Consider the following 16,909-nt stretch of genomic DNA (forward strand, 5'->3'; position numbering starts at 1 on the left):
AAGTGCAAAGTCTCTGAGTAATCATTCATTACATAAGGAATTAAGGTGAACTTTCTTAGGTTGTCGTTTTGACATCAAAGAAAATCCATCGGTGGACATGTTGGTTGCAAAAGGAAAGAACAATGAATGAAGAATAAGAGCTCCCGTTGATCAGCTCAGATTACTGCTATCCTCCAAGCTTTGCAACAAGATCCTACGAAACTAATGGTTTACTCCTGGTGCATCATGTACGATGAACATGTAGCATTGTTGCCCTGGCTACTGCAGAGCAGACACCATCCAGATTCCAGACCATTGTTCTTTGTTCTGCTTGCCAATATTGCTTCTCCTCATTCACGAGGATTGGATGAAGAACAATGCAATGACACAGACAAAGCATTCTGAACGCTTGCTTCATGTCCTCCCACCAAAAAAAATAGCCCACCTTAAGAAATGTTTATTCAACAGAATCTGTGATTCGATATACCCAGTAATTCTTTTATTTTTATTTTTGTTTTACCTTCTTTTTCTTTTCCGTTTTTGTTCTTTTTTCACCAGCTTATCTGTCTTCAGCATCTCATTCTCGTTCCTGCCAACCAGCCTCGATTCTTCACAAGATCAAAAGAAGTGACCTCAATTCTTCACTGCATGAACCAACAAAGCAGGAAATAACATTAAGGTAGCAATTTGAAGCTGCATAAGGTGCATGGATCATGTTAAACTTCATTATTAGAGCATCTATGCACGTATTCAACTGCCACCTGCTAGGTTGTGCAGATGTCTTGTCCACAGTCTGTAGCCAAAGGGAATAGAATGTCTTCTAGGCTAGCCATAAAAACAGAACTGATACCTCGTCCCTTGATGAAAGACGGTGTGCTTAGAAGAGGACGTACCCATTACTTCTGGCTTTTCTTCATGATTAAGGATTTGCTTCCAACAATTAAAACAAAGCAAATCTAGAGTAAATGTTTCCTCATAACCACAATCCTTAAAACAGCACCTACAACAAATATAGCGTGCAATGCAGAGAATGCAAGCCCTGCACAACTGAGCAGCATGATGTGTTCTTCTGCAACTCTCTGATGGGCAATCGTAAACTAGTTTTAGTTTTTGACATCTGGGGCAAACCTCAATGCCAAAGGCGCTATCATCATCACATATGAGACGCAAGTGTCCCTGATGAAAGTTTTTTTATGCTTAAAAGTTTTCGAGAATTAAATCTTGATTTTAGTAAAAATAAAAATAAAATTTTTATTTTAAAAAGTTAGAATAGATCTATCATGAACTTATTTAATAAAAAATTTTATTAAAAAAAGATAAATTTAAATAAAGCAATAATATTACTATATAGAAAAATTATTTTATACTAGAATAAAATCCACACTTTGTTGTGAGAATCCATTATTTAATATATGATAACATAAATTTTATCAATTATTACATAAAATATATTATAAAGGTTACTAAACTAACATCAAGAGATTATCAAAATTTTATAAAAAATTATCAAAATTATATAAATGATTATATAAATTATCAAAATTATATAAATTATAATTATATATAAATTATTAAAATTATAATTATCAAAATTATTCAAGTTTATAATTTTTTCATCCTAAAATGAAAGTTTAATTTTGTTTCTGCTAGTATCTAGAGTTCAATTCTTAGTAGCTTCAAATATAATAAAAATTATCAATAATTGATAATTAGTTATCAGTTATTTACTATTAAATTATCAATGATATACTAACTTATGAATGATTTGTTAGTAATTTATGAATGATTTACTAATCATTATTAGTGATTTATCACTAAGTTATTGATTATTTATTATAAAATTATAACTAATTTACTATTAATTTATCGATGATTTACTAAAACTATTAATAATTAACTAATTTATTACTAAATTATCACCGATTTACAATTAAATTATTAGTAATTTATTATTACATTATTAGTGATTTACTACTAAATAATTAACTACTACTAATTATCAATGATTTACTACTAATTTAATAATGATTAACTATTATGTTATCAATGATTTACTAATAAGTTTTACTAATTTACTTTTAAGTTTTCATTGACCAACTACTAAATTATCAATTATTCACTATTAATTTATAGTTGATTTACTACTAAATTATTTATTATTTACTACTATCAATTAATTACTATTAAACTAAAATTGATCTACCATTAAATTATCATTAATTTAGTATTAAGTTATGATTGATTCATTAGTAAGTTATCAATAATTAATTATTAAGTTATCACTTATTTTTTGTTAAGTTATCATTGATTTAGTACTATACCTTTATGCATTTATGATTATATTATAATTGATTTACCATTAAAGTATTATGCATTTATTATTGTATTATTACATATTTACTAAAAGTTATAAACTATTAACTATTAAATTATCATTAATTTATTATTAAGTTATGTATAATTACTGCTAAGTTATATTGATTACATTTAAGTTTTCAATGATTAATTATTAAGTTATTAATTATCCACTACTATATTATCATTCATTTATGTATATCTAAAAGAAAATAATTACAAATATATGCTAGATAATGTAATTCGTAAGATAAAAAAAGAAAAAAGAAAAAATTCAAGTGTAAATGACTTGAAAAGTATGAGTAAATATTTTTAATTTACTATCAAAATTTTAATATATAATAATAAGTTAAAATCATAACTTTTTATACTAATGCAAATATTAAAATTGAATTAAATAAATATATACAATATACATGAAGTCAACATTTTTAAGACATTTTTTAAATTTTTTTGTTCATGATAAAATAGTACATATTAAGATCAATTTTATTAATGATTTGATTGAATTATTAGTGTATATGTTTTCATACCTATTAATGTGTAAAAGATTAAAAATTTTGAAATGTTTTGTCATCAATGGAAGTAATAAACTTTGCCTGATATTTCTATATTTAAGTATATAATTTTGGGTAAAAATTTTGTTATATATGTGATAAAAGTAAAGAGAATAAATTTACTAAATAAAATTTATAAAATTAAACAGATCACACTTTTAAAAAATATTAAATTCATGATAATAAACTTTGTATTCTCCATAAAAATATTTCTTTACTAAACAGATGTATGGTATTTTTTAAATTATTACTTTATTGTTATTACCAACATTCAAAATGACTTTTTTGAGATTTTAATGCCTATCAACTTTTTCATTTGAAAAAAGTAAAGAGTACTATAAGGGATTATAATAACTCAAATAATTTTTAACTTTATAATATCTTCTTAAATAAGTATGAACTATAATATCTCTTTTAAATGAAATATTTTAATTGTTTCCCTCAACTTATATAACAGTAACTTGATCAATAAATGAAAGATTATAAACTGTTTAGTTTATATTAACATTTTTGTGATACGGATTTTAAAATCTTCAAAAAAGGATTTATCTTTTAACCTCTACAAAACTTGGACAAAAGAATTTTCTTCTAAATTATTATTAGTATTTCCATCTTTTTTGAACTCAAATTTTCATTATGTTATGTTCTCATTCTATTTTGAAATTTATTATCAGTGTTATAAAATATAGCTAAAATAATATTGATTAATTAATTTAAACTTAAAACAATTCAAAACTTTGATTGAGTATAAGTAAAATTTTTAATTATTTTAAAATTTAATTATTAAAAAAATATAATACACATAATTATAAAAATAAACGGGCTTGACTAAATTTCAATTGATTTTAAAAGTCAATAACTTAGTAATTATTTAAAACCTAAAATGATTGAACATAACCAAAATCCAAATTGAAATAATAATTCTATCAAAATCTAATATTTTTTATTCATCTTCCATAAAAATTTAAAAGTTTCTTACTTAAAATTTTTCCTTTATCTTCAATGTCTTATTTTTATTTTTTTTAATTCAATTAGTTAATTAATTTTAAAAGCATTTCTAAAATGAAATTATAATTATAAGTAATTGAGTATATATATTTTTTATTTGAATTTAGGATGATTTGAATCCAACTTTTTAAATAAAAGAAAAACATGCACCAATTATTAGATCAAATTTGCTCGGTTGTATAAGTAAATAATTAAGTATACTATAAATAAAAGTAGATGATAAAATTTAACTTAACCTAATTAGCCGCTGATCTTAAGTCTAAAATCTAACTCAAAATTATGAAAAATCAAAATTCAAAATGATAAAAATACTAAAAAATAATTAAATAAATATTTATCAAGTAAATTTTGCTAATTACTGTCTTTAAATCACTTTTAAGTTTAGTTAAATTATGATTGTAATAATATTTTTATATTAAATGTAATAGTGATAATTAATTCAATAAATTTCAATTCTTTTTAACAAGTATTACCTAATATGGCAACATTAAAATTTTGATATAACTTTGAATATTCTTAAACTGACATAAAGAAGAAAATGAAGAAGTATACAAAATTGTTTTAAATAAAAGAGTTTCATATTAATCTTAAAGAAATTTGAAACCAATACACTTGTATATTTTTCATTGAACATCATATGGTACTAAGCTTCTTTGCATATGGAAATGATGCAAGTATGGATAACCAATCAATCTTTCATCTAATTTTTCTACTTAAGATAATTTTTTATTGATGCTACCATTAATTAAATATAATTGTATGTTCTATCAATTGAAAACTTAAATTTTATTTTATTTAAAAAATTTTATTATATAAAAAATTTTAAAATACAAAATTTTAAAAATAAAATAAAATAGAATTCTAATCTTGGTACTTATCATGTTTAATTAAGAAAATGTCAATTATAAGATTAATAACAAACTTATTATGTAATACCTATACAATTTACAATTATTTCATTTTTAGTATTAAAAACATAATTTAGGCATAAACACATTTAAAAGATAGTTCCAATAAATTTTATTAAACACTAAAAGAATTCACCAAAAACAATTAATTTTACTTTCCTTTACTTTATAATTTTTTTTCTTAAAATAATTTATATAAGCCCATTCAATTACCTGGATGACAAAAAAAAGTAAGCAATTTAATATAGTTGAGAAAGATTAAATAATCTTGAGATATAAATTAATCATATATAAATATACTAAGATAAAAGTTGAGAGAAAATTAAATTAATTATTATTTCAATTAAGGTAAAAATTTTTTAAGGCAATTTAACGACTTAATCTTGAGCTATCGGTAGCTTCACTATCTCTTGAATTATCTAATTCTACAAGTAGAAAGTCCAATTAAAGTATTCAATGATTTGCATGGTGCAAATTATTGGTAAAGTGGGTGCAATTTATTTGCATTTGATTCTATATTAATTTTTATTAGTTTGAACAACGATTATAAAATTCTAAAAAAAAAAAAACACAAAAGAGAAATTAATTATAAATGTCATACCAAAGTACAAGAATAATATATTAAAAAATTATTTCAAGGGATTAAAAATATTTAATAATGTTATCAATGATTAAATAATCAATTCATAAAATATATAAATAATAAAACCATTATCATGCATGTATAGTTAATATATTAAAACAAAAAATTGAAAGGCAAAAAATTAAAAAAAAATGTTTAAATGACTTAATTATGATTATTTTTAATGAGTTTATTTATCAACATAAACTACATGTACAATTGTTTTTGCAATAATTAAAGAAACAATTTTCATATTATTATTTTATTCTTATTCACACTAAGCTTTTATATCGTTTTTCATTTGCATTTTCATTTAAGTTATAAAAAGAGTTTAATAGTAAAAATAAAATCATTTAAATTAAAATTTATAAAAAAAAATTACTAATGGTATTTTAATAAATTATTTTTCATATTTTTTGAAATTAAAATTTTATAAAGGATTTAGTCAATAACTTTTAGCATTTTTTTAGTCTAATAATAAAATTTTTATTTAAATTAAAATCTATAAAAAAATTAAATAAAAATTTTTAGTCAATCACTTTTAAAACTTTTAAAATTAAAATTTTAAAATTTTAAGTATTTTAATTTTTCATAAACTATATTTTTAATTTTAGTTGATTTACATTAAACTTAAATATATTAATAAAGTTATATATTTAAAGATAAAATTTAAAAAAAATTTATAAATGTATTTAGGTCCATCACTATTAATATTTTGGAGTTCACACATTTATATATAAATGATATAATTGAATGCCAAATAACATATACTATTTTAATATATTATTTTAAGTTTTTAATCTCAACTTTATTTTTTTCATAATTAAATATACATTTTTTATGTAAACTTGATTAGAGTTATAAATTTAAATTATATTAGGATGATTCTAAAACTTATTTTTTAGGCATCTATTAAAAACATGTCATCCCATAGTTTTTAAAATTCTAGTTATAATATCATACATCTATCAACATAAAACTAACTCTCATTCAAACTCTATGATTCAACAAAAAAAAAATTGTTCTCTACAAAAAGTGAAAGTCTTAAATATTAATTTAAGCAGGAAAGACAATAGACATATAATCACAAAGTTACAAGATGGAAGAAACAAGTGCTTCGGCCTTTTTGAGAGAGTAATTGATTGATTAGTGAAAGAAAATTGAAGGGGGGATTGAGGCATCTAGGCAAATTGCTGAACTCTTGCTAGGTCTACTAATATGGCATACCTGCCTGGTGGACAGAACATGCTTCTAGCTATGAATCCATTTAGGCCATGATGGCTGCTTGAATGATGGTAATTTCCATTGCCTGTATATTTTACATGGCATTTGCAGTCATTGTTACTTCCTTGCTTAATATGTTCATTTGATAATCTTTACTGCTTACATCACTTGAGTTTTTTGGCAGAAAATGGATACTGCTTTCCTTATGTTAAACAGGGAGGTTGCTTTTTTTATCTTCTGCATTTTTTGAGAATTGTGGATGTTTGTTTGCTATAACATATTGCTAATTTGGCGGTAATCAGTCAGAGACATTTAGGTTGTCATTAAAAAGTTGTGATTCCTTATCTTTGTTGAGATTGTACCCTGTTCTTGCTCACTTCAGCAATGTTTTTATGTCATGATGCGGAGACTAAGAAGCTGCCTTAGGGGGAAATGTGTCTAACCAATGTTTTATGTGGTTTAACTGATTAAGCTGTTATCAGGAAAAAGAATTAGATTATCTTTTTGTGAAGACTATGGTTACTTATCTGCGGTGAGGCAGTATAGTATCTTGCTCTAGCGTTCATTAGGTCACATTTGTCTGCTGCTGAACTGTCTGAACTAATTGTGAAGTGTGGTTCCTTTCTACATTATCTTACTAATGCACTCTACCTTTGATTTGTTCTCCTGTTATTTGATCGTGTAATGTTAATTATGTGAGATGTGGTGCCTGCTAAGTTCTTTAATTAATATTAACTGGTAGTTTATAATGTGTTGCTGATTTAGTTGATTTGAGTATTAACATGAAATTGAGAACAAATCAGACCAAGAGCAAGCTACTAATCCTTACCAAAACATTAAAAAGTTGGTGCTTACTATTGGTCTGATTTGTTCAGAATTACTATCATGACGCTGTGTCCATCCACCATCTATTTCATGAGGGTGTTGCTTAGAAGTAAAAATGCCTGCAGTTCATCGGCTCTCCTCGTCAAGATAGAATTCACAATTGAGTTTTGCCTTTTGTTTGGTATTTTCATTCATTTTCGATTACATGGCGAATGCAATTATGATACTTCATAGAAAGCAGTATATGTAATACCTTTTAAGGGCAGTGACTTTTGCATTGATACTTTTTGGAATTCAGGCCTTATGATGAAGATAAACTATGACCTTTACTGCTGTTGTAATGGTTCTGATTTTGTTTTTCCTTTGGCTGTTGCAGGATCTTATGACTTGGAGTGAGGCTGGACAGGCTGTGAATTTGCATGTCTTTTGCATTATTGATGGCAACTTTCTGATGTTTGAAACCATCTTATTTGTCCAAAAAAAAGGAACTTTTAAGGACCAGATGTTTAACATTAAAAAAGTTTTTGATGTTAAGTTGGAGAACATGTGGCTTTTAGATTTAGATCATAAGTATATTCAGACATTTTAGAATTTCAAAGATGGTTTTGCTGCTTTATATGTTCAATTCATGGTTGTTTCCAAGTATCCTTAAAGCTTTTCCTTGTGTGGTTCCCATTGCTAATAATATTCTTCCAAGTTGTTTAACAACAGATGCTTGATGTTCTATTGGTCTAAAAGCTGCCTGAAGGAATTTGGGAAATGCAGATGCTTAATAGTTGCTATGTAGATTGTTTGATGTTCTGATATCGGATAGAGTCATGAAGATGATTATAATACAGAGGGATGGGCTCCTTTAATTTTTTTTCTCACCTGCTCTTTTAATTATAATTATACTTTGATTAGTTGATGTTCTTCGATTATGCAACTTCAATGTTCATCAGAGCGTTAGCCTATTGAGGTTAGTGTGAATCCAATTCTCAAAAATGCCTCAAGCTGATGTAAATTAGCTCCTCAATAATCTTAGACGTAAATTAGTCGACACGATAAAATATAATAGCAATACTATAATTTTAAAGCAAGATGATCAAGTTAAACATCATACACATTAACTTCATCCATAAGACAAGCATAGAACAAATCATACCAATGCAGATTTCCAATGACAGCAATCATCTAACATAAACAATAGGTTTTACTACATAATTAATTACAAGTAAGAAGAGGTAAAAGCCACAATCATGTCTTCTTTGCAAGAGGAAGGATTGTATGCTGCAACATACATACATACATATACATACATATATATATATATATATATATATTGACATTTGTCAAAATTAACTAAATTATTTAAAGGAATGACAAAAAGGAAACCAGTTTAAAAGTTGAAAACTCAAATGAAAATTTTCCAAGGTTGAAGACTAAAAATGAAATCAAAATAAAATGTTAGAGATCATACATGAAATTCACCCTTTCTTTTTAAATACAGATTAAATTGTTAGTATTTTTCATTATTATAAAATATTATCAAAATTTACTTATGCTATACCAAGAGCAAAATTAAATTATTAATATTTTTTTATTATTATCATAGTTCAAAAAATTATTTATTAAGATGAATTTTTAGAGATAAAAATTACATAAAACTAATATATATAAGAAGAACAAATAACTTCAGCACCTCACTAATATTAAACATAAATTAGTCCATAGATTATAATAATGCATTGCAAGTTAACGATCTCACAATAAATCCATACAAACAACAAGAACACAAGGAGGGACCAAGGACAGCAATAGACACACAATAGGTTTTTACAGAGTTTTAAACAATCACATAATACTTATTATTATTATTATTATTATTTTAATATACACAAGCACAGAAGAGGTAGAAGCCTATCATCTCTTCTTCTTCCCATGGATAACAGCTCCTCTGCTTCAGTCTTGCATGTATACTCCCTAGAAATATAAAACACCAGATAAAATTATAATTATACTATCAAGTGATTTGTATAGAGAAAGTTTGAACAAAAGTAATTTGGAGAGAGTAATAGACAGAGAGTACCGGCGCCCATGCTAACTCTATGGATAAGCCAGGATGTGCGTTTAAGGCTTGAATATAGTCTTCCTCGCGAACACGCGGTCCATGCCCTATGTCTAATATAATCAGACAGTTGAGATGTTCGTTTTCGTGAAGTTTGGCTCTCTTAGCCTCTTCCACATCTAGCACATTTCCCACCACTTCCATATAAAGATATTCACGAAGGAGGTTCAGGTTTTCCAGATCTCCAACACTGAATTCTTTGGCGTGATTGCCATCTACTCTCGCTACGACTCTGGTTAAATGCCTCAGAGAAGTTAATCTCCCAATCCCTTTTGGGTAGTATTCTAGGCTCTCACAACGACCAGTACCAAGATACCTCAGCTTGATCAATTTCCCTATACCTTCTGGTAGTTTCTCAAGATTTATACATCCATAGAGATCCAAGTATTGCAAATTATGCAGTTCACACACTACTTCGGGCAATTCCTTTAAAGTCTCACAGCAACCCAAATTAAGGTATCTCAAATGAATTAACATCCCTATTTCATCTGGAATTTCTTTTACATTTGCGCAAGAACGCACATTACCCATGCGAAAATCCAATAATCTTAGACGTTTCGCTCCCTTGAAGAAGGCTTGCAAGGCTTCACCAGTTACATCACACGTTTCACCATCAGCTACAAGGCTCCGTAGTTTCTCTATGCCTTCTATAGACACAGGAAATTGACCCCCTTTTGCAATATTTACCCTCAAATGATGATTCCTTTTGGAAGGTAAATCCAGCCTCACATTTTCACTGCTGTCAACCTCCACTCCCACAATTTCTTCATTTGTCAAATATTGGACAAAATCATGTACCATGTCATGCATCTTACATACAATTATTTTGCCATGACTATCTTTATGAAAATCTTGGAAAAAAGAACGAGATGCTAAGTAGTTGAAGTACTCACCACCTTTTTCTTCTTCCATCCCTGAACTCTCCTTAGACTTTAGATAACCATGTGCCATCCAAACCTTAATTAATTCAGTAGGCCAAAAACTAAAATCTTTGGGAAAGATTGCACAATACAATAAGCATGATCTTACTTGTGAGGGCAAATCATAATAACTTAGCAAGAGAGGTTTGAAAATGTATTCTTGTGCAACATTTAATGTCCATATCTCACTGTTAAGTATAATTTGCCACTCATTCCTAGTATTTTTCTCCCGCAATGAACCTCCCAGAGTCTTAGCAGCAAGTGGTAAACCTTTACACTTCTTTGCTATTTCCCTTCCAATACCCTCCAAGTTTTCACGCAACTCATTTCCCTTTCCCACAAAGGCCAATTGACTAAGTATTAACCAGCAAACTTCATCAGATAATTCCTTCAAACGAAACACTTGAGATTGAGAGGATCCCATCCCAGTGGCAACTGATTCTATACGAGTAGTCACCAAAATCCTACTTCCAGTCGTGCCTTGTTGAAGAGCAGCTTTTAGTGGCTCCCACTTTTCATCATGGTCTGTCCACACATCATCTAAAACAAGCAAGAATTTTGAACTTTTGATTTTTTCACAAATTTTGGTTAGAACATGTTGTAAGGGACTTGTATTTCGGAGGTTGGTAGGTGAATTTTGATCGAGGCCTTCTAATATTGCTCTCGCAATTTTGTTTTGATCAAAAGTGTCCGAGACACACACCCAAATTACATCGTGGAAGTGTGCTTGAACTTGATCATCATTAAAAATCAATTGAGCAAGAGCTGTTTTTCCGATCCCTCCCATCCCTACTAGAGAGATGGTCTGAATGCAGCCTTCTTCACTAGTCCCATTCAACAATTTCTCCGCTATCTCTTTTTTAATCTCATCTCGACCATGTAACTTGGACACATCAATAAAAGATGTGCTCTCTACTCGTCTAAATTGTTTGGTTTCTCTTTTTGTCAAATGATATCTATCTTTCTCCTTAGCAATGTGATCTAGCCTTTCATTGATTCCTTTTATTTTGATAGCAATGTCATGATGCCTAGGAACTTGACAAAAAGAAGAAACCCATGAAATTAAGGAAGTTTTCAACCTCTTGGGAATAGAAGCACTTACATCTAATTCAGGATCTGTTTGTAACTTGGAGAGTGCAGTGCTCCACTCATCCAACACGTCCTCCATGTCATAAGACACTTCTTTGAGCTTATCTAACCAACCTTTCACGTTTTTCTCCACAATTTGCTTTTCCTCTGCATCTTCAACCGCATCGCGGATGGCCTTAAAATTGCTTTCAAGGTTTTCGACATCAGCATCTGTCACCAACTTCAGCTCTTGCCGCGCATTCTCAATGGTGATAGCTGTAAGTTGCTCCAAGATGGAAGAAACAAGTGCTTCGGCCATTTTGAGAGAGAGAGAGAGAGATTAATTGATTGATTAGGGAAAGAAAATTGATGGGCGATTAACCATACAACTCAACTTTATTCGGCAACAACATTTACTAGCTGCTCTATAATTGCAGAAACAAGTGCTTCTGCCATTTTCCCAGAAGAAAAAGAGTTGTCGGTAATGGTCAAAGGGAAGTTATAGGGAGCTGAGATCTGGAATTTCAGGGAAACTACATTGGTGACATTGGGATTGGGTAGCGAGTAAAATGGGGACCACATCTATAATTGTTGACTGTTGACTGTTGACTGGTAACAACTCTAAACCAAATGATGAAGCTTTTCACATCAACTGCTAAGCAACTGCAAAGGTTTTTTTTTTTTTTTGACAAAATTATCAAATAAGTAGCATAAATAATTTTCATGTAGTGATTAAAAATTTTTTTATGAAAATAAAATATCCCAAGAGCTTTTTTTAATAATAAAATAATAAAAATAATAATACTTCTTTATTATCTAACTTTAGCACCTCACAAATATTAAACATAAATTAGTCCATACATTAAAATAATGCATTGCAAGTTAAAAATCTCACAATAAATCCATACAAACAACAATATCACAAGGAGGGACCAAGTACAGCAATAGACGCACAATAAGCTTTTACAGAGTTTTAAACAATCACATAATACTGAATTTTTTTTTTTTTAAATAAACACAAGCACAAAAGAGGTAGAAGCCTATCAGCTCTTTTTCTTCCCATGGATAACGGCTCCTCTGCTTCAGTCTTTTATTTATATTTCCTGGAACTATAAAACACAAGATAAAATTATAATTATATTATCAAGTGATTTGTATAGAGAAAGTTTGAACATAAGTAATTTGGAGAGAGTAATAGATAGAAAGAGTACCGGCGGCCATCAAAAACAAAATTTCAGTTGGCCTAGACCCTGATCTGTACATTGGAGATCATCCAAAGAATGGATGCCTATCCATTTCTCTCTCTTAACCATGCTAAGCCACTGCAAGTAAGAAAATCATGGATATCATCTGCTGTGAACAATGTTTTATCTGCAGTGTCAAGTGCCAACAGCTCTGCACTCAGCCTCATTGTAAAGGTACAAACTCAATAGCGATTCCTTAGGCTTGTCTCGTAATATCTGATAAACAATTTTGCAATTTACTTATAGGAAATGGAGCGAGTTAAGTACTTCAAATGGCCTCATCAAGGCGGAGAGTATAATTTCTTAAAGGGGTGTCCTTGTCAAGACTCCAGACAACCTGTAGTCATCCTCTATCCAAAATGCTTGTTTGGTTTGACACCCGAACTTAACTCAATTGCTTCCTTAGTTGCATCTGCATTTCCATCGCTAACGTTCCTTCTGGTGTAGTCCCCTATGCTTGACTGATATAACATCCCATCGTAATAAGGGTAGCCTTCACTTCCTGCCATACAAGAATCATGACAGGCTTCAAATGTTTATGACCTTGATAAGACAAATAGCTTTAATAAATACAAGTAAAAAGAATCTTGACAGTCAAATTATAATCAGAAAGTGAAACGAAGCAAAAAATTTTTACCTGATACCAGTTACTCCAAACAGATTCATAGCACAATTTGAAATTTTGATCAAGTTCCAAATATAAAAGTGAAAAGAAGGAGAGGAAGAAGAAACCTTGGAAGCTTTTCACTCGAATTAAAAACAAAACATACCATCTCCAGAGGTCTACTTCATTCCCAAAGGAAGGACTTCACAAGAAGTAGCTGCATCAGTGGTGTTAATGGCCAGAGGATCAGCACCACGATCTAATGCCTGCTCTAGTTTAACTGTTGATTGGTAACCTGCTGTAAACCAAATGATGAAGCTTGAGGGCATAAAACCGGTTAAAACCACAATCCAACCCTCCATAAACTTGAAGATTGTAGGGGAATAAATGTATGTACTGACGAGCACCAATACATCTGTTGTAGTGGGTGAGTGATCCTATCAACACCTCCATCCCCAATTCCTCAATTTAATGGTATTATGAATTTAAGCATAATTTATGAAAAGTAAATTCAGAATTAAATAAAAAAATTAAAGTTGTAATTTGTAAAGTTACAGTGTGCAGACTATAGATTGTTGAACTTTTACAACTCAAGTGTTGTAACCCACAGAACTTCCAGAAAATTATGAATGAGGAAAGAATATTACATAACATGCAAACAAATTTCTGTTCCCCAAAGATCTCCTAACATTAGTTCACCCTAGGCTACTGTTCCACAGACATTTCTTCACGCCAATAATTTGCCATCAGCTTCTCAATAATATTCTTCAATGCAGGAGCGCTTACCCTGCACTTCTGTTCAGCAAAGCAAGATTTACCTTCTTCAGCTGCCTTGCAAAGCTGTGGATCCAATGGCACCTTTCCGAGGAATGGTACTCCCATTTCTGTACACATTTTTGCTGCACCACCACCACTACTATCAAAGACTTCACTGGCAGCAATGAGATCTAGCATTTCCGGTGCTTTCTCCCTCATATACTCGATAACCTTCTCAGTGAGATCAGTATGTTCACCCGTCTCAGTCATCCTCAAAAACCTGAAATCTGTCAATGGCTGACAAAAGCCGCTCATGTTCTCAACAACTCCAAGAACTGATACCCCCACTTTTATGCAGAAACTAACTTCTTTACACACATCAATCAAAGAGACTTGCTGTGGCGTGGTGACAATGATAGCTCCATCTATACCAGTAGCCTGAAGGAACTGGACAATTAAGATATGCTAATCAGAGGTCCCTGGTGGGGCATCAACAACCAGAAAATCGAGCTCTCCCCAATATACATCTTTAAGGAATTGCTTGATGAGCCCCTTTTTACGTGGTCCTCCTCTCCAAATGAAAGCTTCATCAGGATTAGGGAGCATGAATCCAATTGACATTACCCCAAGGTTGGACTCCACATAAACAGAAGACCAGCCAAGGTTGCTCTGGTGAATGTCTTGCCCTTCTAGGCCAAGCATTTTTGGAATGCTTGGACCGCAAATATCAATATCCAGTAGACCCACCTGGAAATTCTTTGCTGCTAGTGCAAATGAGAGTTGGGCAGAGAAAGTGCTCTTGCCAACTCCTCCCTTCCCTGATAAAACCAGTATCTTATGCCTGACAGCAGCCATTCTTTCTGCAATTGCAAGCAAGTCAGCAGAATGTAATGGATTAAATATTAATATGTTAGTAATCAATTCATATGACAGATAACATGGTCAAGCTAGGACAGAAGCAAAAGAGCTTGAAGTTTTATAAACCGTCATGAATATGTGATTAGCCATAAGATAGTCAATAACCCTTGCATACAACACCCACATATGCCACATATAAAATAGAAGAGAGGAAAAAGCAAAAGGCAATATAAAAACCAAAATGGAGAGAGGAAAATTACATAGGCCAAAAGAAATTCATCAGGTCTCATTTATGGCATATATGTTCACTTTAAACAGTTGCTCTTTAATATATGAGGTAAAACCTAAGACAATTAACTAATTGTCAAATGCATCATTACAACTGCCAAGCTTTAGACAGTTAAGGCAATTATATGTGAACTCATTATAAAAATTTAAAAGAAGAAGATGTGGCAAATAGTTAAAAGAAATTACAAGAACGTTGAAAACACAAGACAGCCTTCATAGTTCAAAAAGAGCTGGTTTAAAGGGTGATAATCAGAGAAAAAAGTCAAAACCCTCAGATAGATAAGAACCAATGCACTGGCATATGCAACTTACAGCAAATTTCGAGAAGACAATATTCGAAATCATCTTATACTAGTTTCAGTTTCCTATAAGAATTGAAAATCCAGTTAAAGCACTAAGCTATTGGACCCAAATCAGGTGTAAGCTTCCTAAAACACACAATACTAGAACCTTTGAAGCATTCTCTTATTATTCAAAACACGAGAGCTGCATCTCCATTAATATTTATTAACAAATTCTAGCTCCAATCGATTATATAACAACCATGCTGGTGATATCTCCAGATGCTATTTTCTCCAGTAAAGCTCCATATGCTATTTCTAAGTTGTTAAAATTTCAAAAGAAACCTGAAATTCTATTCTAGCCATAAAAAACAGTTCACAAACAAACCTCAAACCATCACCATGAAAATAATAAATGAAAAAGAAAATAAAAACAAGACCCAGAAAATATAATGATGGGAAAGAGGGAAAGAGCAAACCTGGGTCAGGGCCCTTAGGAACAGTCGCACAATCTTCTTGATTAGGGCAACCTCGGCATGCATCGGATTTACCCGCGGACTCCGATTGAGGACCAGGACAATCTGAACAGAAATGAAGAAAATTAATAAAAACGCAGAACTAGAAATAACAATTAATTACCAAACCCGAAAAAACATAATTTCATTGGCGTTTTCCGGGATTTCTCCGTTCTCCATGGGTCGATGTTTTTGCTGAAAAAAAGTAGCGAGAAAAAGAGAGAGCTTCGAGTTCTAACTATGGCGGCAGCAAAAAAATGAGTTTTTCGACTTAAATAAGGCAACGACTGTCGACCGTTCTTAATTTAACTGCGAATTTTCTTTTTGGCTGCTTAAGTATTAATTATTTTTTCAGTTCATGGGCTTTGGCAGAATGGAAATGCCATTGCCAAAAGATGGATAAAGACCAAATGGACTTAACGAAAAAATCGTCCATTTAGCAACCTTTCGATTTAAGAGAAAAATTGATCATCCTCGACCTGGCAATCTAAATATTCAATGACACGATATGAATACTCTAGGAATATAAAATTTAAAAATAACACAATTTAAAATTTTAATAATAATTTTATATAAATATAATAATATAAAAAATAAATTTTATATTTCTGTATAATATATAATTTTCGTGTAAAATATAATAAAAACATATAAATTTTAATATTTTACATGAATATTATTCAAATCATCATTCAAATCATCAGATCTAGATCTTATTCACCTTTGTGCCCACACTGCATAACATGAAAACGAAGATTAGATGCAGTTAATGGCTAATTAAGAGTAGCAA

At 30.0% G+C, this 16,909-nt stretch overlaps 2 protein-coding genes and 1 pseudogene across 4 annotated transcripts in view; 1 reads left to right on the top strand and 2 right to left on the bottom strand.

Moving 5' to 3' along the window:
- The window catches only part of LOC111316572 (prohibitin-3, mitochondrial-like), a 98,704-nt gene extending 90,815 nt beyond the window's left edge, over positions 1–7,889 (top strand). Inside the window, exon 3 of the mRNA XM_089753577.1 lies at positions 7,855–7,889. The gene's annotated coding sequence lies outside the window, so the exon portion shown is untranslated. The remainder of the gene's footprint in view (positions 1–7,854) is intronic.
- A 1,245-nt stretch (positions 7,890–9,134) lies between these two features.
- Positions 9,135–12,084, bottom strand: LOC111316574 (putative disease resistance protein RGA1). The gene is made up of 2 exons (XM_022918557.2): positions 9,547–12,084; positions 9,135–9,440 (listed from the first exon to the last, which is right to left on the bottom strand). Exons 1-2 carry the CDS (start codon positions 11,890–11,892, stop codon positions 9,420–9,422), a joined length of 2,367 nt encoding a protein of 788 aa, XP_022774292.2. The 5' UTR covers positions 11,893–12,084; the 3' UTR covers positions 9,135–9,419.
- A 1,832-nt stretch (positions 12,085–13,916) lies between these two features.
- Positions 13,917–16,622, bottom strand: LOC111316579 (cytosolic Fe-S cluster assembly factor NBP35 pseudogene; annotated as a pseudogene). 2 transcript variants are annotated; one of them, XR_016333089.1, is made up of 2 exons: positions 16,084–16,622; positions 13,917–15,037 (listed from the first exon to the last, which is right to left on the bottom strand). The product of XR_016333089.1 is annotated as a cytosolic Fe-S cluster assembly factor NBP35 pseudogene, transcript variant X2 (transcript). The 2 variants fall into 2 exon arrangements; XR_016333088.1 differs by having other exon boundaries at positions 16,084–16,222.
- Between the last annotated feature and the right edge of the window lie 287 nt (positions 16,623–16,909).

Source organism: Durio zibethinus, chromosome 24, assembly GCF_047325235.1.
Source record: "Durio zibethinus cultivar Kanyao isolate XHJ-2024 chromosome 24, ASM4732523v1, whole genome shotgun sequence".
NCBI lineage: Eukaryota > Viridiplantae > Streptophyta > Magnoliopsida > Malvales > Malvaceae > Durio > Durio zibethinus.